The 25665-nt window shown below is 43.5% G+C and overlaps 1 protein-coding gene across 2 annotated transcripts; it reads left to right on the top strand.

The window, feature by feature from the left end:
- Positions 1 to 550: 550 nt before the first annotated feature.
- tango6 (transport and golgi organization 6 homolog (Drosophila)) lies at positions 551 to 24961 on the top strand. Of its 2 annotated transcripts, none has more exons than XM_019257194.2 (18): positions 551 to 692; positions 3296 to 3954; positions 4067 to 4189; positions 4960 to 5119; positions 5473 to 5579; positions 8214 to 8376; positions 8574 to 8641; positions 8735 to 8847; positions 9393 to 9569; positions 9765 to 9891; positions 10026 to 10229; positions 12353 to 12496; positions 13133 to 13633; positions 15880 to 15937; positions 16079 to 16237; positions 19896 to 20047; positions 21700 to 21813; positions 24512 to 24961. In XM_019257194.2, the coding sequence occupies exons 1-18, from the start codon at positions 641 to 643 to the stop codon at positions 24686 to 24688; spliced, it is 3258 nt and encodes a 1085-aa protein (XP_019112739.2). In that variant the 5' UTR covers positions 551 to 640; the 3' UTR covers positions 24689 to 24961. The 2 variants fall into 2 exon arrangements, with proteins under 2 accessions (XP_019112739.2, XP_019112738.2); XM_019257193.2 differs by having other exon boundaries at positions 3296 to 3975.
- The last annotated feature ends 704 nt before the right edge of the window (positions 24962 to 25665 follow it).

Here is a 25665-nt window from a genome sequence, read left to right as displayed (position 1 = left end):
ACTGCAAAGGGGGAAATTAAAATGGAGAATAATATAGAAGCAAATTAAACAGTCGGCTATTACAAATGACTTTAGTTAATTATTTTGGCAGCTGTTTATGGGCTTTAATAGTCGCTCTCATGTTTCAGTCAGTAAAATCGTGTTTTAATCCTAAATGCATGCAAAGATTTTTAAACTGACTCGATTCCCATCCTAAACTTTTAAAATTCAGCCATACTAGTTAATTGTACATTAGTAACATAGTTACATGATAGTATAAGGATCAAAAGGGAAAAGCAAAAATGAAATTTAGCTGTGACAGACTTTAATTTTACATAAAGTTCTAGTTATAACTAACAGGTTATTGGATGAAAATATCTGCATGAATATTCAGACTTTTTATTAGTAATCTATTTTATTAGGGAAATTTGACATCCATAAATGTAAATATATCATTTAGACTCGAAACAAACTCCTCCTGTTTACGTCACTTGCGTCAACGCAGCGTCAGCCAATCGCATCACTCAAGGACGAATGCGTGCTGACGTACGTTCGCGGCGCCATTTTGACGTGATGTTTACAGCAGCATGTGCATTCAGTGGGAATAAAATAAAAACAAGCTGCAGACAGACAGTGTGTTTCTGTGTGTTTGTGATGGGAGATGACTTCAGCCATCCTCTCTGCGATCAACACCCTCACCAAACCTCTCGGCGGTAAGTTCGCCAACAACTAAATAAACCAGCTGCTCTGTGCACCATGCTGTAATCCAGTTTGTCTCATGACACGTTTCATGCAGATCAGGTCTATGCTCTTTATAATATTATTTACAGAGACCCAACAGTTCCTCCAGGAGGAAAAACGTCCTTTAAGAAACCTCGAGCAGACCCGAGCTCATCAAGCTCGTCTATCCACCGATGGACAGATAAATAGAGAAGGATAGATGCACAGCAGCAACTCATTAACTTAATAATAAACTGTGATGGAGATATGGTAGCAATAATGACAGTAGTGGACGTCGTGCAGGATCACAATCCATGAGAACCTGCTTGGACGAGAGAACACAGAAACTCCAGGGAAGAAGTTTAGTTAGTATCATGCATTAATGAGACATGGGAGTGGTAGTCCCCCGGCAGTCTAATCCTATGGCAGCATAACTAAGGGATGACCCGAGGCAGCCCTAACTATAAGCTCTATCAAAAAGGAAAGTCTTACGTCTACTCTTAAAGGTAATGACCGTGTCTGAGATAAATAGAGAGGCATAGAGAGACACAGATGCACAGCAGCAGCTCATTAACTTAATAATAAACTGTGATGGAGATATGGTAGCAATAATGACAGTAGTGGACGTCGTGCAGGACCACAATCCATGAGAACCTGCTTGGACGAGAGAGAACAGAAACTCCAGGGAAGAAGTTTAGTTAGTATCATGCATTAATGAGACATGGATGTTTACAGAGAGAGAGAGATTTAAGGAAAGGGATATGTGACTGCATCTTCAACCAATATCGTGCCTGACTAGGCATAACCCTGAAACAGACAGACAGACAGACAGAGAGAGAGAGAGAGAGAGAGAGAGGAGGGAGTGGTAGTCCCCCGGCAGTCTAATCCTATGGCAGCATTTAACTTCTGTTCTGACAGGAACCAAGATCAGAGATCACATCTCTCCCATTTTGGCTTCCTTGCATTGGCCACCTGTTAAATCTAGAACAGAATTTAAAATTCTTCTCCTTACTTACAAAGCTCTTCATGGTCAGGCACCATCATATCTAAAAGAGCTCATAGTACCTTACTACCCCTCTAGAACACTGCGCTCTCAGGACGCTGGGTTCCTTGTGGTACTCGAGGAGTAGATTGGGAGCCAGAGCTTTCAGCTATCAGGCTCCTCTTCTGTGGAACAAACTACCATTCTGGGTTCGGGAGGCAGACACGGTCAACACTTTTAAAAATAGACTTAAGACTTTCCTTTTTGATAGAGCTTATAGTTAGGGCTGGCTCAGGTCATCCCTTAGTCATGCTGCCATAGGATTAGACTGCCGGGGGACTCCCCCTCCCCCAGGGTTATGCCTAGCCAGGCACGGTATTGGTTGTAGATGCAGTCACATCTCCCTTACCGAAAACCCTCTCTCTCTCCCTGTCATTTTGTCAGTCACTGTAATTGTACAATATGTTTGTGTTGATTTGTCCTGTACACGTGACATCCATTGCACATTTGTCCGTCCTGGGAGAGGGATCCCTCCTCTGTGGCTCTTCCTGAGGTTTCTTCCACCTTTGTTCCCTGTTAAAGGTTTTTTGTGGGCAAGTTTTTCCTCACTCGAACCGAGGGTCTAAGGACAGAGGGTGTCACTCCCTGTACAGATTGTAAAGCCCTCCGAGGCGAATGTACTTTGTGACTTTGGGCTATACAAATAAAATCTGATTTGATTTGATAACTAAGGGATGACCTGAGCCAGCCCTAACTATAAGCTCTATCAAAAAGGAAAGTCTTAAGTCTACTCTTAAAGGTGATGACCGTGTCTGAGATAAATAGAGAGGCATAGAGAAACACAGATGCACAGCATCATTAACTGACTATAAACTGGAGATATGGTAGCAATAATGACAGTAGTAATATGTGTAGTGGACGTCGTGCAGGACCACAGCAGCAGCCACGATCCTCGAGAACCTGCTGGACGACAGAGCACAGAAACTTTTAGTTAGTAACCTGCATTAATGAGACATGTATGTTTACAGATGCTGACAGTGAGAGAGAGAGAGAGAACTTTACCATGCTATATGTTATAAAAATTAGGATTATACTGGAGTTCAGGTGTTTTAATTCATATAGTGTGTGTGTGTATTCTGTCTTTTGCATGTCTTGTGCACTTCCCTTAGTTGGCCTCTGATTTACTGAGGCTGGCAGGGAGAGATAATTATAAATCAGAGAGACAGGCTAGGGGAGTACCATTTGGAAATAAAACATAATGTTAGTTACTGAGCAGAAAACCAAAAAAAGAATGTTATGATATTATCTGTAACAGGTGGGAGGTGTCCGAGACAGCCCCTTTTTAAAAAACGTATAAGAACCGACTGTTAGAGCTCCTCGAGGAGCCTTTTCTCTGTAACCCCTTTTTGTGTGTCGCACTGTTAAACGCTCCTTCTTGTACAAGAATAATAAATTCAACTTTGATACTTTGAATCCAGTCTTCTTTATTCAAGGGTTTTTCCCTTGAAAAAAAATCCTGTAACACTATATCTTAGCTAAATCAAGTCAACATTCCTGTGCAGATTTATTCATTCACGACCCATAATTCAATGCTCTGTTTGTTATTGTTTGTAGAGTCTTCTGTGCATGATGTTCAGTCCTCGCATCAGCTGGCCCTCTCGGCAGCGCTGCAAGCCAACAGAGCCGCTCTCCTGGAGCAGCTTCAGAGTGAGGCCAGCTTTGAGGAGGTGAGGAGGCTGAGGGAGGAGGTGAAGGCGACTGCAGATTGGTTCTCCGGCAGTACAGAAGATGTGACATGGAGTTTTGTCCAGGAGTGTCTCCTACTGCTCCTCACCTTAGCACGTCACCTTACCGTTGAACTTGAACTTTTCAAGCAGACCCCTGCTCCCTCTGTAGCCAAACAACGCACCCCTGAGATGGCTCCACCTTTACCGCCCGATGTCCTCAGTGTCACCCAGCAGAAGATGCTTGAAACTGCTCTTCAATTTGTGGTTTCTCTGGGGCTCTGTCCCTACTTGGCCCCTGGAGTGGGTGTGCCACTTGGTCGCAGGTCAGCGTTTGGAGCCATGGTGGAAAACCTTGTTTGCGGTGGGGTGGCGCCAGCAGCGGGACGCCGACTTCTTACCACTACAAATGTTCTGTTGAAGTTGGCAGAGCTGTCATCTCTTGCCACAATAGTGTTCACACGGCATCTGGGGGATGTGATGGCAGCACTTTGCCAGCTCGGCTACCAGCCACACAAGACGGAGAGAAGCAGCACAGAGGAAGAGAAGGTATCACATCTGGATATGAATGTATGCATTACTTCTGTCAAATGCTTTTGATGCATGTAGTCCATATAAATACAATAAAGCATTTTTTTTGTCTCCTTGCAAAACTTTTTAGTTTCACAAGCTCAGTGCTGAGGAACGCCAAACTTGCAGGGAAGCCCTCAAAAGCCTTCTAGGAAAAGTGTACCAGCCAATCGTCATCAAGGAGCTGCTGATTCTCCAAGGTGGACCCAAACAGGTGTGCATGTTTGTATTTAATTGGGTAATTATGGGAGGAAAGGCTGGAATAAGGAGTGATAATAGTGTGCTGTTGATGCCACTTGGTTCCAAATCCAAACCCAAGAATACTACTGGTATTCTGAAGGAGGGTTGTACGAGGTACTTACCCATAGTCAGTGTTTTACCTTCTGTAGACAATGGTCAGCACGCCCCCACAGTGGAGGAGCAGCCAGATGTCCCACCACAGAAGCAGAGCTATGACTGATGTGGACAGGGTCAGCACATTTAAGCCACATAAAAAAGCTTGCCTCAAAAATATCTTAATAAAATGCTATATTAAGAATATTTTCACAGTTTTACCTTGCAGTCATACAGCCCTTTTTTGACATTAATCATAGAAGCATAAGCCCAGCTGCACTGGATTACACTGCAGATCAGCTGTTCAGGTCAGAGTTACAGCGGCACAGGCAAAAAAACACATGCACGCAAACATTTTGTAAACTTGCTCGCAGCCCTCTACTTCTTTGCCTTTGTTGCTGCATTGCTGTTTCTTTTAGCACGTTACCGGCCCTTTTAGATCAGTGGCATAATGAGAAACCATTGTCTGATGTCTACTGCAAAATGTGTATATGTGAGTCATTATGCGTTTGTGCAAGAACAAATAGCACAGTGACCCACTCATAAATAAGAAAACAATAAGGAGCTGCATGGCTGCCAAGTGGAGATTCTGTCAAATGTTTGTTTTTCATTCAGATTTCCCAAGTTTAATTATGCTTCCTCTCATTCCAGTCTGGTGCAGTGCGAAGCTCCAGTGGTTCCAGCAGCAAGGCCGCTCTGGGATTAGCTCCGGCCTGGTTGAGACGACTGTGTGGCCAGCTGCTGTCGGAGCGCCTGATCCAGCCTAATGGTGTACAGTCTGTAGTCAGAGCCATCCTTGGGGGAGGAACAGGTGAGCAGGAGGTGAAAATGATGGGCCTCTATCCAAAGGAAATGTCTGGTTGTTAGGATTTGGGAACCAAGCTTGTCACTTCCATCTTCAGGGTCACCAAATGGGTGACCTCAAACAAAAAATGACAAGCAGACCTAACGGAGATAATGAACAGAACACTAAAAACAATGATTGCATCCTGTGTTGGAGAGAACCACAAACATCAGAATAAACATCTGGCAGAATTCTGAGCTGGAAAAGTAGTGTGGAAGAGTAGGGACTTATCCACATTACCCATTCAACCTGAACTATGACTGAACAGAATTTGTATTTGACATCTTCAAACCTAACTAAACATCATTTCTGTCCTCTAGGGGATGAGTCAGACTGGAAGAAATGTGACGGTGTTGCCAGGCTCCTGATGACCTGCCCTCAACAGTCTGCCTCAGCAGACAGCTACTACAGAGAAGTCTGTCCACAGGTGCTTAACACACAACACACACACACACACACACACACACTGTAGCGATAAATGTATCACAAATTTGTTTCTGTCCAGATTCAAATTGTTGTCATTGGAAGTTTTTGTAAACTTTCCTGATAATGGGTTTGAACTGCACATGGTTATGATCGGACATTTATTACGGAACCAAAACATAACAGCTCCTACTGAAACTGCATCAAAGCCAGCGAAGTAAATACATTTTTTAAATTAAAGACTTACTCTGTATGTATAGACTGTATTATAATTCCTAGTAAAACTTAAGTTCCACTTTAAGTGTAAAGATATTTTCGGTTTATTATGAAAATGTGGTGGGACAAATTAGAGTATAGCAGGCCGCCACGCTCTAGGTAATTAATGGGAAACGCTGCTGATTTATTTTTTTTAACTTTTTGGTGGCTAAAAACATTTTTGGTTCTCCTCCATCCACAGCATTACATTGTTTATCTTTTCTGCTGGTGCTGCTGAGGGAAAATGCGATCTGCCATGCCCACACAGTCTTGATAAATAGTCGAAATGGCAGAATAAGCTGTTTTTGAAGCAGGTTTTAGTTAGTTAGTTACTAGTTACCAATGTTTAGCTTCCCTCAGATTTTTGTGGATGCTTAATGAGATGCTCCACTTTGATATTATATATGTATTTTTACTATTTCACAGCACACACACACACCAGAGAGCTCAAGGCAAAGCTCTGTCAGTGTTCAAACTAAAACGGTGGAATAGGCACAGTCTGTCTAAGCGTAATAGCCTGTTAGCTTGCCAAACCCAGACCTGCAGCTCATTCTGCCCTCTCCAACATTGATAATGAGCGGTTATGCGAGGCGCAGCTGGAAGGAAAAGAGAAAACGCAGTTCTGCAACCTGCTACATGTGAATGCTGATGTATGCACCACAACACAGGTTTGCTGTCACATGGGACTCTCTAATTAAATGCCAGTCATACTGTGTCTCTTCAGCAAAACGCAAGGTGATTAAGGAGCTGGTGGAGGAAATGCTGGCAGCTGATGTCGCTGAGCCGTCATCTTCTGCTTGGGTGTCACCAGTTGTCCTCATCCCTAAGAGGAAGGATAGCTCTGGTTCTGTACCTTTGGCCTCTGGTACCTTTGGCCTTAAAAAAAAGCACCAGGGACCTTTCAGAGGTTGATGGAGATGCTTCTGTTTTATCTACCTGGATGACATCATCATCTACTTGCCATCTTTTAAACAGCATTTTCATGACCTCCAGACTGTTTTTACAAAAGCTCAGAGAAGCCGACCTGACTGTAAACCTTCCTGGGTCACAGCATCCAAAGAAAAGAAAATCCAGGCTATAGAGGAGCATCTACTATTAACTAACCCTAAAGCAGTCCAGAGGTTTCAGGTTGGTGTCAGGCTATGAATGCATTCGAGCTAAAGTTACCCAAATTTTGGTGAACCCCAGGTGGCTTTTGAATCTCTGAGGAGATGTCTAGGCTTCCCAGCCACCCTGGGATATCCAAACTCCAACCTCTTTCTTTTAGCTTTGTCTAAACCAACACCTACAATGATGACAAAACCAGAAAGGAGCAATGTTTAGAGGGACGATAGAGCAAATCCTGGGAGGTGCTTGGAGTGAACTTCTCTATCCAAGAAGCTCCAAAGGAAATGTCTGGTTAGGATTTGTGAACTGCTACAATTGCTAAAATATAAAATATCAAAAATCCTCACCAGATGGAGTGTGACTACCTAATGTTGGAGCAGGGAACCAAGCTTGTCACCTCCATCTTCAGGGTCACCAAATGGGTGACCGCAAACAAAAAAAATTAAAGTAGACCCAAGGGAGATAATGAACAGAACAGTACAAACAATGATTACCGTCTATGTTGGAGATAACCACAAACATCAGAAAAAACATCTGCCAGAATTCTGAATTGTTCTCATCTCACCCGTCCATTCACCTGTTCCACCCATCCGTGAATCCCCTGCAGAGCTCAACCTTCATTCATCAAGCTACAAAATAATAAAAAGAAACTTCAGGATCTCAAAGACTTGGAGCACCCCACAGCAAAGGACATGGATGAGAGGAATCTCCTTGGTTTCCCAGCCCACTCACCATCTGCCTCTTGAGCCAGATTTCCATTAACTGGGGCAATGGACAGCGACTGCCTGCAGGAAAACAAATGCTCCTTTTTAAGGGAAGAGACGTGCACATCTCTGTGCACAGACAGTTCAATGAATATCCATGCTGGCTTTCAAACAGATCTACGCACCAGTGGAACAGTCACAGTCCTAAGATCCTACCAAGATTGCCAACGTCTGGCAAGGAGCCAAAAAGTCAGTTTGTAGTTCACTCGTATTTGCCATGACCTTTGCCTCGACTTGTCCAAGGGGAAAAAAAAGTACCTGGGACTTACTTGAGACCTGAATGACTTGAGTCTGATGTCTGTAAAGTTGACGGTAACCCTGCATTACTGCCATGTTTCCAAAACTCAACGATTACTTTGGTGACTGGCATTATATAAGTGGTAGGAATGATGTACAACAAGATCCAAGTTCTGTAATTGTCCATAAAATCTAGAAAATCTCTGAATGAATGTGAGTTGTATTGCATATTAATCTGTTTTTGTTGTTTGTTTGTTTTTTTGTCGTATTTGTAGATACTCGACCTCCTGCACTTTAAAGACAAGCTGACAGCCCAGCAGTTTCAGCGTGTGGCCACCAGGGCGGTGATCTCTATGGTGCAGGAGAAGCCCAGCTTTGCACGGCAGTACCTGCTCCCTCCTCTGCTAGCACCTCTCCACTGCTGCACCACTGCTTCCAGTCAGTAACACGGTCATCTTCTTCTATCTATCGTCTATATAGAGAGTTGTAACAACACCCTCCAGCTTTGGGAAGGCTGTTGAGCGTACACATCAACATGTTATGCAAACTGAAGCCGAGCAGGTTGCATTTCTATAAATGTTCTATCAGGAAAACAGACTTGTTGTGTGACAGCTGTGCGTATGTGTATTTTCCAGACGAGGATCATTCCCAAGGTGTTGTGGAAGAATGGGAGCTGACACGTTGTATGGAGGATGTGTACAAGGTGAGGACTAGAACTGTCACAGTATTTCACTGCACACACTATGCAAAAAAAATATTACAGTATTGCAATATCCATCCTTCTTTTTGCTGTTAGATTTGGGTGGTTGGAAACAGTCCATCAGCTTCTCTCTTCAAAGCTCTGGAACAAGTTCTTCCTGTCATCTTCACACTCTTCTGTTTTACCAAGCAGAACGTCTCTCACCTACGGTAATGTTTTCTCTGTTATTGCAGTTATGCATAGTTAAAAGGATTCTTTGATAAATCGAGTGTTCATCGTTCTATGGATGAGGCTGTTTAGCAGAGAGCTTGTGTTCAGGTCTTCATTGTGTCATTATCTTGTCATATTGTTTTTAAAGGTTATAATCTTGAAGAATAATTAAATATTTAGTTTGCTTCACAGGGATAAATGTAACGCTGTGATATAGGTCTACTTTTTTCTTACATCCCTTTCAAATCAAGAAGCATCGCTACCCTCAGTGAAACTTGAGTGCCCGCAGGTTAGGATCCACTAACGTAATGTTGTTTTGTGTGTGTGTGTGTTCACAGTAATAAAAATATAGATTAACAGTCAGCCTTATCACTAAGTATTAGAGAGATTTCAAAACAGAAACTGCATTAGGCTCGACAAAATGTCACTGAAACTGAAGGCACAACAGTCAGCGGAAGTGTATACATAAATCATAGTTCACAAATCGAAAGTGTGATGCTGAAAATGAGCTGTGTGTGTTTTATATCTGCTCTGTGCTGCACAGCGCCCCCTGTCAGGAGACTCTGCTGTGGTACCTGAGCCACTCTGAGACGTCTGCAGCCATGTCAGCCCTGAGGCAGCTTTCAGGCCTGCAGGGACAGAAGAACGAGGTGGCAGCAGACTTCCACTTCACCCCGGGCAGTGATGGAGGAGCCAGACTCTGCTCCAGAGAGAGCTGCAGGTGACTGACATGATGACTCATTAGTGATCTTTGTGTACCGTCTCAACTGTGTGTTGTGTTATTAAGACAGGATGCTCACAGCAAAAACATGATGTATAACGAAGAAGATCCTTTGAGATGACTGGACTGTTAATATAACTTGACTCTCTTCATTTCTCTGCGTCTTCTGTTCACGTCTCTGTTCTTGTCTCCCAGCGACGAGGACGAGGCTCTATATGAGAAGGTGTCCGGGGAGCAGTGGCGGCTGGAGTGTCTGATGCAGCTGCTGGCTGAACTCAAAGACTCCGACCTGCCCGGAGACTTCTTCTTAGACCTGCTGAAGGTAAGGAGCGCACACATACTTACACCTGTAAAACATGTTTCAATCCAGAGCAGTAAATCCTCCTGTTGTGCTCAGACAGTTGGCAGAGAAGTTTGTTCAGTCGATGGTTCATCACCTCTTTGCTTCTCCCACAGGAGTTGACCAGCTGGGCGGCTTCAGAAGATGAAGAGAAGGAAGATGAACGGGAGCTGAACATGTCGACCATGACGCTCCTTGAGGTGGAGCAGAGGTTAACGAGTCGTGCTGCGAGGCAAGGCCAGAGGCTGGCTTTGCTTCAGGTGTTGGCTGCAACGGTTGAGTCACTGCATCATACAGTGCTGCTGAGAAAAAGCACACAGGTGAGTGGAGAGACGATCACCCAGCTTAAGAAGCAGAGACGCTAAGTTGCTCACCACAGCAAATCAAAGATTAGGTTGTCTGTTTAGTTTGTGAGATGTATTCAGTCTCCATTCAGTCTTTAAGTTTTTCCGATGAACCCAATTGGATTAGGGAGCAACATATATAAAGATCTTTACATTTATTACTTTAACACAAACCTGCTCTGACTGCCACAGCTAAAACACAGAACCAAAGACTTGCCCCACTTTACCTTATTTACCTGAGAGTAGCCATTATTCAAGCCCCACTCTACCCTTCCACCACCATCATAAAATGCTCGGGGGCATTTCCACACATCTGTGTGTCTCTATCTTGAATCCCCTCGCTGTGACTTTCTGCTCTTATCTATTTGTTTTACCCTTTTACCTGCCAAGACATTAAGAAGAACGTTTTATTTACAGAGACGGCCTGGTTTAACAGAACACATGCTCAAACATCGAACAAGCTTCATTGCCAACACAAAGAAAAATGTACAGATTTAGTAGATCTAACTGCAAATTACATTACCAATCTTGCCACAAAAAACATTGTCAATGGCACAAACCTAAAATGTACCGTATACCACGGGTTCTCCGACTTACTACTCAGAGGTCCACATCTGACTTTTATTCAAGATTAGAGATCCAGAAGGATATACAAGTAAATTAATAATATTTAATCATGTATGTATTAAAAACACCAGAGAAAACAAGGCAAACGATTTTAGATTTTCTTGTACCTTTTAATGCATGAACTTGACAGAAACACACATTCTCTCGCCATGTCAAAGAAAGGGAAATAAGCCGCCTTAGAACTATTTTTATGGGCGACCTTAGAGCTCACCTTGTAGAGCATGTACCACATATCAAAGCTGAGTCCTTCCTGCAGAGGCCCAAGTTCAAATCTATCGTGGGCCCTGCGCTGTATGTCAGCTCCTCTCTCTGTCTCTCTCTCCTTCTGCCTTTCTTGTCTCTTTCGTCTGTCACCATCCAAGAAGAGAAATGTCCCAAAAAGACACAATAAAAAAAACACACATTCATCTGGCGACAGGATTGCTGTGACCCGAATATTTAGTACAACTTTGGGATTCAGATATCCACACACGCACACACACATCTGTGTCATCCTGCACACCGCTGCACACAAGTTGCCCTGTTCCACCTTTTTGTTTCTGTATCGCAGTGTCCTACAGGGAATGAAAGATGTGTCTGTACTGCTGACTTTCTCGGTCGAAGTCACCCAGAAAAAACACAAAACTCATGTTTCACCTTATTTCACCTGCGATTCATTTTTCAACCAAGAGCAGCTAAACTGCTGGTGGTTGAGTCTTATTTCTCTTCTCCGTCTGTGACCATGATCATTAGACCACATGGGAGCAGGGGAAGTGTTTCATCAGGCTGTTAGAAAACGTTACACTTGATGAAGTGTTGTACACAAAGCGGATGAGAAGCCCTGCTGTAGAGGACTTTGCTTGCCTGTACTATGTATAGTGCACCTGGCCTGGTTGTGACAGCCTCTGTGTCCTAAATCCAGGTTGTCTGGTTGTTTTGTTTTAAGGATCACATTTAAGGAGAGAGATGCTGCTGGGCAAACTCTTAGCGCGAGTTCCCTGAAGGTTCACGTCCCACCCTATTTTAGGTGTTAGATCATCCTCCTGGGATCGCGTCTCTCTCTCTCTTCCTCCAGCATATTTTAAAAATCAGTCCGCGTTCCCATTGGAGTTCTTGTAATGGAAGCAGGCCACGTTGAGTCATGCTGTCACACAAAAATAGCTTATTTGGGTTCGGTTGGGGGCGGGTGGGAAGGTCCGGGGAGAGTGGGCTGGCTGGCTGCTATTGTAGGGTCAACAAACATTCCCTCACAGATTAAGAAACGGCTCTGATAAACTGACCCAACCTCACTGGATAATGTCTTATTTTTAGATGTCTTACCTTTTTGGATGTCTTTATAAGGACTGAATATTTTCTGAGAAGTTCCTGAAAAGCTTTGAAAACATGTAGTCCTACAATCTCCACCTTGAGGTTCAAACTTTTATATGTAGCGTACTTTAACCCATGCTCTTCTGTATCATTATTTGTGTTTGTAACGTTTGTCCTTTCTTCAGGTGGTGGACTTCATGGTGTCCCTGCTTCAGAGGGCCTGTGTGGGTCTGGATCAGGCCACTGGTCCATGTCTTGAAAACCCAGTAGAGAGCCAGACGCTGAGCATGGGAATGGGCCTAGTGGCCACTCTGCTGTCCGGACCTCAGGTACTCACAACTTGTAAAGTCAGCACATTAACATGTTGCTTGTTAGGCTACATGTGCTGTATTTTCTCTGGCTGCTGTACAAAGTAACAGTACAAAGTATGAATATGTCGATTAGACTTCCTTCTTAATGAAACACTTGCAGAGCTGACTTTTGAAATTTGAAAAATGCATTGCTGGCAGTCTCAGCTTCCTGCCTTTGTTGGCTCATTGCTGCATTTCTTTGCACCAAATGTCAATCAGGGTGAAATCCAACGCCTGGACTGTGCACAAAACACAAACAGAACGGGAACCCACTCTTAAAAACATTGCCCCATAGCACTACTAGTAATCAAAAACTCCACAGAGTACTTTTTTTAAAATGTAGTTTGAATATTGGAAGATCCTACTTTGCATATATCTAATAGACAGATGCCTGCAGTGTTTCCAGTGTAACCATGTTCCACAGAGAAAAGATGGAGGAAAGATTTTACTGCTATCTGAGCAGTAATTAAAAAAAGTAGGTGTTAGTAAGATCCAGTGATGTCCCATGGGTATGCACAGAGCTGTCTGAAGGCGTCTTGGATTTCAAACATACAGTATGTTCGCATTCGAAGCACGTGGTGAGCTCTCTCACAATCATGTTCTCCCCTCTCGCAGCTTACTGCAGAGGACTACACTTCTATGTCACGGCTGCTCGCCCCACTGGAGATTCTGTCTCAGATGCACTCTGAGGTGGTCATCCAGGAGCTAGCATCCAACCTCAGAGCTGTCATCGCCACTCACGGTGCCTACCGGCCTGAGGACCTCGCCGCCGCTGCCGCTGCTGCTGCTCAGACCTCAGGAAACGCTGCTTTTAGGAAAAAGATGCAACCCGATGCAAAGGTCTCTCAGACTCGTTCATCTCGTCCGGACAATAACCCACCTCAAATCAGACACCCAACTTCCTCTGGAGGGTCTGGAGCAGGACTAGGTTCCAAAGCTGGAGGAAGGACTTCTGCCATCAAAGACCCTCGCCCCTCTACCAAGTCCTTTTCTGATTGTCTGTTAGAGGCTTGTGACCCGGAAGTACCAACCAGAGCAGTCGCCCTGAGGATCCTCACCCAGATGGTGCAAAACAGAAACCCAGAAGCTGTCCGGGCCCAGGAGAAAGTCCTCATGGTGGGTTGCCAGGTTATGTACTTTAGCTTGTTTGTTATGTTATGTTATGTTATGTTATGTTATGTTATGTTATGTTATGTTATGTTATGTTATGTTATGATGGTCTGAAAGTATTGATCAACTAGTTTTATTATTATTTTCCTGAGAACTTTTGACCTTCCTAAACATTTTGCTAAATGAGCGCGTAATTAGACTGGAATAGACTGGAAGCAGGCAACCTGTGATAGGAAGGGTGAGGGGAGCTGAGGTGGGTTGCCGTGGGCGTATCTACCGTATACCTGCTGAATCTAGCCGCTGTGAAACAATCGGATACAAATTAAACTTCTTTGTGTCATTATATTTTGCGGGTCGGACTCAGATTTAGAAGCTGGGGTACATGAAATAAACAAAGTCAGATCACACCCATAGGTAGATTATCAGAGTCTGTGAATCCACCTGGATAGTCTGTGGAGGTTTGGCCGATCTGAGTGTCTGATTGGCTTGTGGAGCGTGACGTGGGGCTCCGGTTTCCCAAAAGTCGACTCTGGCTCAACTTCTCTCCCGGACGCCAGCGACGTTTTTTTGTGGCAACCCCTGCGCTGTGGGCTGCCGGTGCAGAAACGCACAACCCCCACTGAAATAAATTGAAAAATGCCACCGGCGTCCGGTTTCCCTGTTCCAGTCTGAACGTGTGTGTGTGTTTTTTACTCATTTAACATGAAAGTGAGTAAATGAGTTGCCCAAGTCCTCAAAGATGCAACGGTTAGCCCTTTTTTGTACCTCCTCATTACCAGTGTGATGTATTATTCATCTTCAGCGAGTATCCCCAGCCTACACCAGCACCCTGAAGGACTGTGCCAGTGGAGCTCTGGGTTGTGTGTGTATGTGTGTGTGTGTATATATATGCCAGAACTACTTGTCTCACGACATGTAATGATTGAAAAATGTGCAGCAGGGGTTGCAAGGCTCCAGAGTGCCACTAAATGTTTTCACTGGTTGCACTGGTGCACCTGAAATTTAACAGACCCGATCAAATTCTTTGAAAACATAGCGGCCAACATCGCTCCACACTGCTTCCCTGAGCTGCAGGTCCAAGGACGGAGGAGGGTGGGGCTGAAGGACACAAGCACAGCAGACAGGAAGCTGCATTTTATTCACACAGAATCTGGCGACGTGGCTCCTCGCAGAGCTCCTTTTGTGGAAGTGTGGCCAAAAACAATCAGAAAATAACTTTATTTTTCTGATTTACTGTTTGTTCTCACTAATGGCGTGCCGTTCTCTCAGGAGAAGCTTCGAATGTAAGACACCCTCCTAAAAATTCTGTAGGAGCAGAACACACGTTTGTTTAAGTTATTTGAGTTGGATTTATTACACGTCAGTACTTTTTAAGATTAGTTTTGAACAATTGAAACTATAGCATTTGCTGTGATTTAAATAATCGGCAGCCTTGCCTTCAACTGCTGGAATTTGCTTTTCAATAACACTTTTAAGCAGTTATTCGAGGTGCTTGGTCATGACTTCAACACATTGTCTTTATCTTTGAGCCATGGTGGATGGTGTTAGTTGTTTAACATTATGTTGTTGCTGGCCGTACGTCCATCAGAAACGGGGGGTTTTATCTGCGTCTCCAGGGACATTCTCAGCAAACATTCATAATAAATGAGGCGGTTGAACCTCATCCCCAGAGCAGCCAGAGATGACAACAGTGCACTCTAGGGACTTGTTAAGGTGGTATGGGCAAGAGAGGGTAACATCTCATTTAGTATTCTCTGTAATTAGAAGCCCCCCACTGTGTGCACCTTAGATACACTTCACTTCCCCCCTGTTGCAGCAGAAACCCCCTTTATTGATTTTTTTTTTCTTCTCCACTTTTGTGTCAAGGTTGACTTCTCCTGTACTTGCCACCTTTTCTATGTTCTGTTCTCCCGCCTCCCTCTCTACTTTCCTGAAACTCATTCCAGCTTGTCTAAAACGAAACTCCCCCATTTCCCCTCACCCCAATCAAACCTATATCCTCCAGGGTCTCTTATGGTATCTGGGGGTAATGCTTGGATTATTCCCTTTGATGGTTGCCTGCATTGTTTTTTATGAATCCGGTGCTGTGCCATGCTTTGATCCTGTTTGGTTCCACTGGCAGGATTCACATTGGTGATGTTTTTGATGTTTTTCACGCAGAAATAGTAAAAACATTCCCAGTAAGGGACTCAACTCCAACTATACACAAGTCTATGTGGTCATTAATCACGCCGATGCTGTGTCCTCCCCAGCTCTTCTTAGAAAACTTGGAGCACGAGGACTCATTCATCTACCTGTCAGCCATTCAAGGTAATATTAATGGTACAGCTCGGCCAAATGTGATGTTGTCATTGATTTTTATGATCATCAATCTACAGAAATAGTCCACGGATAATATAAAGTGCCTACCTGTGAAGCACCTGAAGCAGTCTGAGTATAAACTGTCTTTAGGTCTGGCTGCACTGGCTGATTCCTACCCTGAGAGGATTCTGGAAAGGCTCCTAAAAGACTTCCAACATGGTCCCTCCCTACCTACATCCAACAAGGAGCACTCCCTGGAAACCCGCCTGAAAGTGGGAGAAGTCCTGATGAGGGCCAGCAGAGCTATGGGTGAGCATCATCTGCAGTTTGTTCACATTCATGCATGTTCACAACCAAATTCCAACAAAAGCATACATTGTGCTCCATGTTTTTACTTAAAGAGATTGTGGGAAATACATTTCCCTTTGTTTTCAACAGCGAGAACATCTGCAGCAGAGTATGGAGCTGGAGTCAGGACATAACATTGCTTACAGCAGCATGAAGACTGGAAAGCTTGCTAATTAACATGCAGTCTTATTTGTTGAATTAGAAAAAGTAATGCCCATTGTACTCGGCATCTGGCTGCATTTCATAACGGCTCCTGGAGTCTATGCACTGCCATCTTATCTGGTGTGCGTGTCACTGTGCAGCACTTTTCCCCTTACTCCAATCTCCAACTCCAATTTTTTAATTGCCGGGGTCTATTTTTGCTGGGACAGCTTGTGTCTCTGAAGCATGCATTGTAAAACTAGTTATTAGTTTTTGTATTTAGTGAGCGAGAAAGAAGGAGAAGAAAAGCGAACCAGGGAGGTAGATGGTTCAGTCTCCTCCTGCTCTCTGCGATCGCATATACTGTGTTTTAATAAGGCCAAATTCACAAATGAGTTGTTCTGGATTTACATATTTTTCCTTTTTGGAGTAGGAAATTTAATTACAGCTCATAAACACGATTGGTTGTTGTGCAGTAGTCATTAAGCCGGAGGGCCGCTTCCTGTTTACCATAACAGCTCTTTCTCACATTGCATGGTTATTTGCTCCAGCAACAGTCACAATATGAATATTGACAGAAGCTGTGGCGTTCAGCTGTGAGCTGTGACGGTTTGGAAAAGTCAATATCTGTCTATAAGAACATCGTAACTTGACATTGTGCGAGTGGTAAACATTGTATGAATGTTAATATATGCTTGTGTATTTAATGTGTTCATATTTGTTTGCGGTCGACAGTTATCAGCATGCAACGACCAGGCCACAGAAACCACAGTGCGGGCTTGTTTTCCATGCAGATCTCTATTCAGAAGGGACCCTGTGTATCAGAACCTTTCCCTGATAGAAAAACCCTGTTTTGCGTTTTTTCCATGCTCTGGTTTTATCTGCCAGATTGCCATCGTACCACTTCCCCGGGACAATGGCGGGGTTTATATCCTTGTAGAGAGATTGGATAGACCTTCAGTTTGCTGCACAGACATCCAGAGAGCCTCTGTGTTTGTCTTGAACCCCACCGAGTGGCCAAGATTTGCCCTTTTGCCAGGCTGTCATTTGTAAATAAGAACGTTTTCTTAATTGACTGGCCTGGTTGAGTAAATGTTGAATAAAGGAATGTTTGGCTCCGCTTAGGTTCGCTCCCAGTTGCTGGCTTATTGCACTTGCAGAGTACTGTGAGCTCCCATAGTGTGAAAATGTACTAAAAGAAGAGAAAGAGCTGTGATGATCAAGTGATGTAAAGCCTGGCACAGTCTGGAACGTCTCAGTCCATTTTCGATTTTCAAGGGGTGTTATGAGGGCGCACGATAAAATACCTCTGGGCACAATTGAATATTCCTACAAACAAATGCAGTTGTTTGTTCTTGGTATTTAATTCTGACATGATGGCAGGTTCAACAGAATCTTGTTTGTGAGGTCGCGCTGCTCTCTGGTCATCGTATCAAACCCACTCCACATTAGATAAATTGCGATTGGCCTGACAAATCCTGGAAGGGCGGGCTCTCTGATTTGAATGGGAGGTTGGCCAGACACAACTGCCAGAGCAAATAAAACATGAGTTTGTCTAGTTCCCAGGGTACAGGGTGTATGGACTAAATGCAGTTCAGCAAAAAATCAGGAGCATCTGTGGGAGTGTTGCATCACTATTCCCAGGCGTGTTTTTGTTTGTTTGTTTGCGGGTGTTATGTTGTGCAGTTGTGACGCAGGCCGATGAGTCCTGCTGACTCACACTCACTCGAACACAGCGATTCTCCTTCGTTAGACCTGTTAGAGCCGTGACAGTCTGTTTAGACATGGGAGTGAAGGGAGAATAGCCAAGCTGGTGCATGTGTGTCTGTCTTTAGTGTCTGGCTTTGTGTGTGTGTGTGTGTGTGTGTGTGTGTGTGTGTGTGTGTATGTGGAAATGCTTGGCGCTCCAAAAGAGTAATCTAGGACAAGATAAATGGATCATTACAATTATTTAGCTACCGCTTATCCAAATTGATTTACAATAGATGCATCCAGCCATGTGGATACAACCCAAAAATTGCATACTTCTACTTCATTAACATATGCAACAACTGCTTTAAGTGCTACAATTAGAAAGAGATATACAGAGATGTTATGTTTGATTTATGGGCCATGTTGCATTCTGAATACATTTGGCCCTCGCTATAACGCGGTTTACTTTTCATGTATAATAATTATAAAACTTACTTCGTGGATTTTGTTTATTGCGTGTTATTTTTAGAGCGTATCCCCCGTGATAAACGAGGGACCCCTGTGCACAAGTTTTAATTCGGTGACGGAACCTGTGAGGAGTTGTCAATGGAGAGCTAGAGAAAACCGATTGGCGGTTGCAGAGTGAGGTGGACGGGCTGGGGCTTGAAACATTCGCAGAACGGCGGCAAGTCTAAGTGTCTTGAAATCTGACTTGTGCAAACACCGGTTCCCTGTGTAGAGGAGCAGTGTAGTGTGGGAGAACTTGGGTAGGCTGCTTCATTCTGGATACCAGCCAGGAGTGAGTTACAATAGTCGTAGTAGGTGTCAGACAACAAGAGCCTGAACCAGGGCCTGGGTGAGGGACAAACACATCCTGACGTTGTGGAGGATGAATCTGCAGGAGTGAACTGTTGCAAGAATGTTGGCAGGAAAATGACAATTGGTCCAATCCAGTGGCACATGCAGATTCCTTGCCGACTGACCCAGCGACACCGCAGAGTTCTCGGAGGTCATGAACAGGAGAGCAGGAGGGGTGCAGACATCCACATCCAGAGATGTCAGCCAGGTTCATGCTGGTTCAAGTGCAAGTGACTTGGTGTAAAGAGGAAAGAGGAGAGGACCCAGAGCAGAACCCTGAGGGAACCCAGTAGTAAGGCTACAGTGTTCAGACACAGATTTGTTTGGTCCTTGAGGTTGGATGTCAAAAGGGAGAGAGCAGAGTCTGGGACTCCCATGGTGATGTGTGTGTTTGTGTGTGGTATGTCATCCTGGATCAGGCTCTAATGTTACAGACACACACACACACGGGTCAAGCAGGTCCTACTACTACCAGCCAGTCAGCTGGTTGTCTCTTCTGCATGTAGGCCTCTGGCTTTCCTCCCTACTGCTTGGCAGGAGCAGCTGTATTCAGCAGTTGGCTCTGTTCTTTGTATGTCTGTAACAGTGTCACCCACACACAGCTTGTTAAACTGAGTGTGACTGCACTGTAAACAACAGTATTAGTCTTGTGTCAAGATGTGGATTTAAATGACTGGATTCAACATAAAGCTCCTTGTCCGATATTCACACTGCTGTCAGAAATGTCTTCTCTTGCCAAAAGTTTCATTTGCTTTATTTTTTTAATACTCTCGTCTTCCCACAGACTGGCATGCATTGTTTCCTGCAGCATATTAAAGACGAGGCTGCGCACCGGCTCGAAATAAAGTTACTAACGCCTAATTAAGTGTACAATATGGACTCTAACACGTCTGTCTGATGGTCCTCTCTTCTTTTCCTCCTCTTCCAGGGGAACTCACGCCTCATCTCGGCCGTCCTCTGGTGGGTGTCTTCCTGCAAGGAACCAGGGACCCAGACCAAAGTGTCCGGGCCAGCAGTCTGTCCAACCTGGGGGAGCTCTGCCAGAGACTGGACTATGCCCTAGGACCGCTGGCTCAAGAGGTGAGAAGGAGCGCGCTGACATCAAACCTCTGCGATCCGCCTCGAGGACCTGGGTCTCTGTCTTGTTCTTTTTAAAATCATACATCAGGACTCCTCAAATATGGGTTCAGACAGTGCTTTAATAGCTGTTATAAATCAGAGGTCATCGAAGCCTGGCCTATTTTAGACTGCAGATAACAACAATGCAGATGCTTTATGCTGCACTGACCTCCACTCCACTTTTTATTGTTTTAGATCGGGACACTTCATCATGCATTAGCACTTTTCTGTCAAATATATCAAAGAATATAGGCAACAAAATGCCACTACTGATGCAGTCAATAATAAAAAAAGAATGAGTTACACTGTCGGAAAAATCTACAGACCTGGAACAGTGACAGTTTTTGTCTGAATTACTTTTCCCTCACAATGTTCTGTTATACAGTGGAAGCTTCTGAAACGTCTAACATTGTTAAAACTGAACATTTCAAAAGTTAACAAACCCTGACATCTCATATTCACGTCTTCTGGCTGGATTACTTCCTCACACTGCAAAATAAAAGCATTTCCTGCAAAAACTACCCATAGCAATACTTAAATCATATTTACTATAAGTTTTTAAAATCATGTGTTAGCACTTATTTTATAAACCATTTTAAACTTTTAGCTTTTAAACATTTAGATAGGACAAACGCTAAAGGCTCCATCTACAGCCAGTGTTTGGTTTGTCTGCGCTATGTGGAAACATGTAACAAAAACATAGCCATTCTTATTTTCAGGTGATTATAGACTAATGAAAATATAGTTGATGAATACCGTGTCTAATTTTTGGCGTATATTCTTCAAGACCTTTCTTTTTTTAGAAGCACATCCACCTACACAAGATGATACATTCTTACTTAGACAGGAAGTTTCAAGACAAAATAAGAGCGCTTCCTTTTAGATTGAAATACACGAGGCTGCAACACAAGCGCTTCTCTACCAGCGTTGGAGGTTTTGGCAACAACTGGTGTAGAAATAACTTTACAATCCTGCAAGTCAGTGAGTTCATTCTGAGGTCAAGAGTAGGTTTTAGGTAAGAATTGGGCCAAAGAGACTTTGTTGTTGTTGCTAGGAAACTTTATCCAAGTTTAGGCCATACAGTAATTTGATACATACAGTTTGTGTGTGTGTGTGTGTGTGTGTGTGGGCTGCACAACGTGAATCACTTTGATCAGTGCCTGAGGTAACAGAAACTCAGCCCACATTTACACATGTACACATGAGGCTGCAGTGGTCAGAGGTTCAAATAGAGATGCTGCCGTGTGTGTGTGTCTGTGTGTGTGTGTCTGTGTGTGTGTGTTAACGGCATGAATAAGCAACACTGTCAGCTGGAGGAACAGGGATGCTTATTCATGAACATGCCTACTTTTGCTTTTTCATCCTGTCTGTGTGTGTGTGTGTGTGTGTGTGCATGTGAATGTGTGTACGTGTGATACGTCAGGCAATCCAGTTTCCACTGACCTCAGCAGTGTAGGCGGCTGATCGGACTCTTTGTGATGTGAACATGTAAAATCCAACACAGCTCCAGATCCTGCTGTATTTCTCACCTGGAGATGATCACTGACTGAATTTAAGCTTTTGTTCTTATGATTATATCACTGTGAATTACTTACACCCATCTGTGTGTGCAGTTGAGCTCGTGTCTGACCGCTCTGATAAAGACAGAGAGGGAGGCAGAGGTGAGGAGAGCTGCCGTCCACGTTATCACCCTGCTGCTCCGAGGCCTCAGCGACAGAGCTACCCAGGTACACACACACAAATCAAACCATTTAATTCATTTCCACAACTGGACGTGCACAAACTGTTTTAAATGTTTTTTTAAAGAGCTGAACTTCAGCTTCAGGTCAAGAGTGAAGGTGTGAATCAGTTACTAAGCGTAAGTGTTTGTTCCCACCTCCCACTCTGTCCAACAACAGGAAACAACTGGTGTTTTCTGAAAGTTTCATAGCTGGTATTATTCCATCAGGACACATCAAGCTCTCAGGTGGTCTCCAAGAGTCCAGGGTAAAAGGTGGCATGCTGAAAAATTTATCTTAACATTTATCTGGGGTTAAAAAAAGAAAAAACACACACAAACAATATTTATATTCAAATGACAATAGACTTTTTTTCTTTGCAGTCTGTCTTATTAAAATGATTAAACACAAGGGAAACTGCAAATGTCAACAAAATGCTATTTTTTAATACCTTTTGGGGAATAAGTGCATTTTGTTATTTTTATTCTGACTAAAAACAAAAAACTTTAATCTAGACTGAAATATCTCCACAATTACCTTATTTATGTATAGATAGATACTGCCACCTCCAAGGTAAAGAAATGAAATATTCTTACAACTATTTTCCATATCAAACAGAAAGATTCAACGATACACCTTCTGTTTTTTTGTGAAATGTCTCGTTACCCTCATCAGACTTCACTGACAGACGGATGCAAAATAAAACTCACCAAAAAAGTCTTTAATCTATCTGCTGTCCCAACAATCGCCAACCCATAATCCACAGAGAAAGATTGACTGACTCTGCGCTTCTTCTTCAGCTCAGTAAAATAACAAAAACAACCCGCGGTGGATCAATCGCAGACTGCTATTCTATCAACAAGTGAGTGAGGTCAACGTGGGGCCAACGCCTCTATCACTATGGTTTAAGAATGTCACCTTTGTCAGAGGAAACGACTGAAAACAATCAAGTATAACCAGCAGGAATTTTTCTGGTACAAATTGTGGGACGTTAAATGTTTCTCTTCAGACTTTTGGGCATGCTGAGTAATGTGTCTCAGGGTGTGTTTTGTGAGAGTAAGTGGCTGCTGTTATAGAGGTTGACGGGTCCTGTAATCGAGTCCCAGTTTCCCTGTGGTCATTATCGGGGCTATAGACTAAATGTTAGCTTGTCACCAACAAGAAGAATCACTGCAAATAGCATGTTTTAGAGTCACACGGGTCTCGTTCGTCTGTCTGCGGACAGTCTGTGAGTATTGTTGCTGTCTCTGTTCAATATATATCATATTTTGTACCAGTAAGCAGTAACATCTATTAATCAAAGCCAGAGTGAAGGAGAAACTATGGTGGCAAATGCAAAAAGTCTTCTCTAGAGAGTGTTTAGTTAATGTTCTGCATAGAAGACAATTTTACAACAATTAAAACATCTGAATATATAATAATATTTAATGTCTGCCATATTCTGTAAATGGATCCCCCTACATATGACACTGGATGTCACAGTCAAGCCGCTTCCACAGCAGCCTTGGTGTTCCAGCTGTGTTAAAAGCATAATGATCAAAATGGAAAGCACCTCATCATCACTGGCTGCGTTAATTAAATACAAGAGTGTGACTCTTTTGTCTTTCTAATAGTTTTGTTGGGAGGATAATGGAGGTCTTTGTCAGCGGCATGCTCAATACTGCTGTGGATACACAGACAGTGCCGCTAACGATGAGCATTGTTGGTTTGGGTCCTTTCATTAAAGCTTTATCCTCTCATTCACATTGCATCCTGGCTGCATTGTTATATCACTCAGCAGGAGTTCAGTCTCTCCTCTTTAGACCTAGTCTCATGCAAAAACCTACCAGCAGCATTGAAAACAGTAAATAAATCCATTCCTCTTCCTGCGGTCGCCCCGGTGGAAACACACCTACATGTGAGCTCGCTGGCTGCTGGCTCTTGAGCCACTGCCACGACTGCAGTCGCCTGTCCAGCTGCTGGTCCCAGGCCAAGGTCCTGTCATTACAGGAACAGCTGGAGAAGGGCAGCACCCAGCTGTACGTGGATAATGATAAAACAGTGACACGAGAACAGATGAGAGGGACAGAGCCTGGCAGACCGGAGCACAAAGGTCAGGCCAAAGTTGAGAAGAGGCCAGATGTGTTGGTGGTGGGTGAGAAGCAAATAGAGACGGAGAAGAACACTGAGGCAAGAATCAGGGAATCCACTGATCAGTTAAAGCAATAAGACACCAACAACATGTTGTTGGTGGCTATTGATGACACCTGTTGTTACCATGGTAACCCCATGTGCAGTGTAATACTTGATCTGAGTTCAGGCACCAATAGCAAATTGATGAACTGACATATCTCAACCCTATCTGTCTCTGTACTGTCAATTATAGTGGTCGTGTTGTTAATTATGCATAACTATAATGTAATAAACTCTCAATATATTGCAGAAAAAGAGATTGTTCTTCGCACTGTGGTTATCTCTTTTGCAAACGTCAACTTTCTTTCTGCTAAATGTTCAGTTTTCTGATGAACTTCCAGGTTTTCTTTTTCTTGCTCTGCTGATCTGTACCGTTTTTAAAAATGGAAATTAGAAACATGGGCGTCATTTCAGAGATTTTCTGCCTCAGTTCTGTCTGTAATTACCAAGTTAGTTGCCAGACTTACTCGAACGAGGAAAACAAAGGTGTTTCAACAGTGTAACCTCCTCCACCTGTCTCTTACGATTTCCGCAGGTTCTCAGTGACGTTTTGTTGGACCTGTACCGAGCCCTAAAGTGGGTGGTTCGCTCAGACCCGGATGACGTTGCAGTGCTCCATGCCCAGCTGGCTCTGGAGGAGCTTTCTGATGTAATGAAGAGGTTCGTCTTCCCTGAGCAGAAGCTGGAGAAGAAGATTGTTGTCCTGCCGTAGAGCTCTTCAGAGGACTTAAAGACCGGACTTGTTCTATCGCCATGTGACGTGTCCTACAAACAGGCATTTCAGTTTCTTTGAAGAAAGGAACAGGAATGTTTCACCACGATGTGCTACTGTACCACTAACGATCCAGAATAAAGTTTTATACACAAATTCTGAAAATACAAAATACTGCATGTAGGTTATATACTGATTTTACATCACAAGTACTACTCAGCCTGTAGAAACATTTGTACAATATCTTTTTTAATTAAAAAAAACAACAACTGATGGTGCCTTATGGAAACATTCTTGCAGCTTGACGTGAAGCTAAAAGTTAGAATATATCTGCGTCTGCTGCTTTGATTTGGATTGACCCTTTTTACTCCAAACATTTTTTGGTGCAATGGAGGATGTTAACTTTTTTTTTTATAGCATAAAACATACAGAAATGCAGCTCAAACGGTTGTTAATTTAAGGTCCATTAAATTAATAAACATGAGGGATAAGAGAAAAGGGCAATAAATGATGAAGGACCTTAAATAGAAGATGTCTTAAAGTTTCTTTGAGTCCATCAGTGTTTCAGAGATTAGTGGGTGGCAGGCAGCAAAAAGAAAATACTTTAAAAGGCTGATCGTCGGGGGGTGGTCGGTAGCGTCGTGGGTTAAGCGGCCGCCCTGTGTGTAGAGGCTATAGTCCTCACCGCAGCTGGCCCCGGTTCGAATCCCGCATCGGACCGCCATTTACTGCATGTCACTCCCCGTCTCTCTGCTTCCTGTCTATCTTCAGCTGTCCTATCATTAAAGGCCAAAAAAATAATCTTTAAAAAAAAAAAGGCTGATCGTCACAGTTAACTGGCAAACAATGTTTCAGATCATGCTGAATTTTATTCCTGATAAAAAATAAAAGCATGTTAATTCACTTGAACGTGCCACACAAGAACAAATTCAAGAGTTCATGATGAATTTTCTTATATCCTTCAGTAAAGTTGTGGT

Source organism: Larimichthys crocea, chromosome XXI (genome assembly GCF_000972845.2).
Source record: "Larimichthys crocea isolate SSNF chromosome XXI, L_crocea_2.0, whole genome shotgun sequence".
NCBI classification, from domain to species: Eukaryota; Metazoa; Chordata; class Actinopteri; family Sciaenidae; genus Larimichthys; species Larimichthys crocea.
Note: the sequence above shows the minus strand (reverse complement) of the source record. Positions and strands in the feature narration are given on the sequence as shown.

Coding starts and splice junctions, on each gene's coding strand:
- tango6 (XM_019257193.2), top strand. CDS start 641: ATGACTTCAGCCATCCTCTCTGCGATCAACACCCTCACCAAACCTCTC. Junction 9,892..10,025: donor TCTTCTTAGACCTGCTGAAG/GTAAGGAGCGCA, acceptor CTTCTCCCACAG/GAGTTGACCAGCTGGGCGGC. Junction 10,230..12,352: donor TGCTGAGAAAAAGCACACAG/GTGAGTGGAGAG, acceptor TCCTTTCTTCAG/GTGGTGGACTTCATGGTGTC.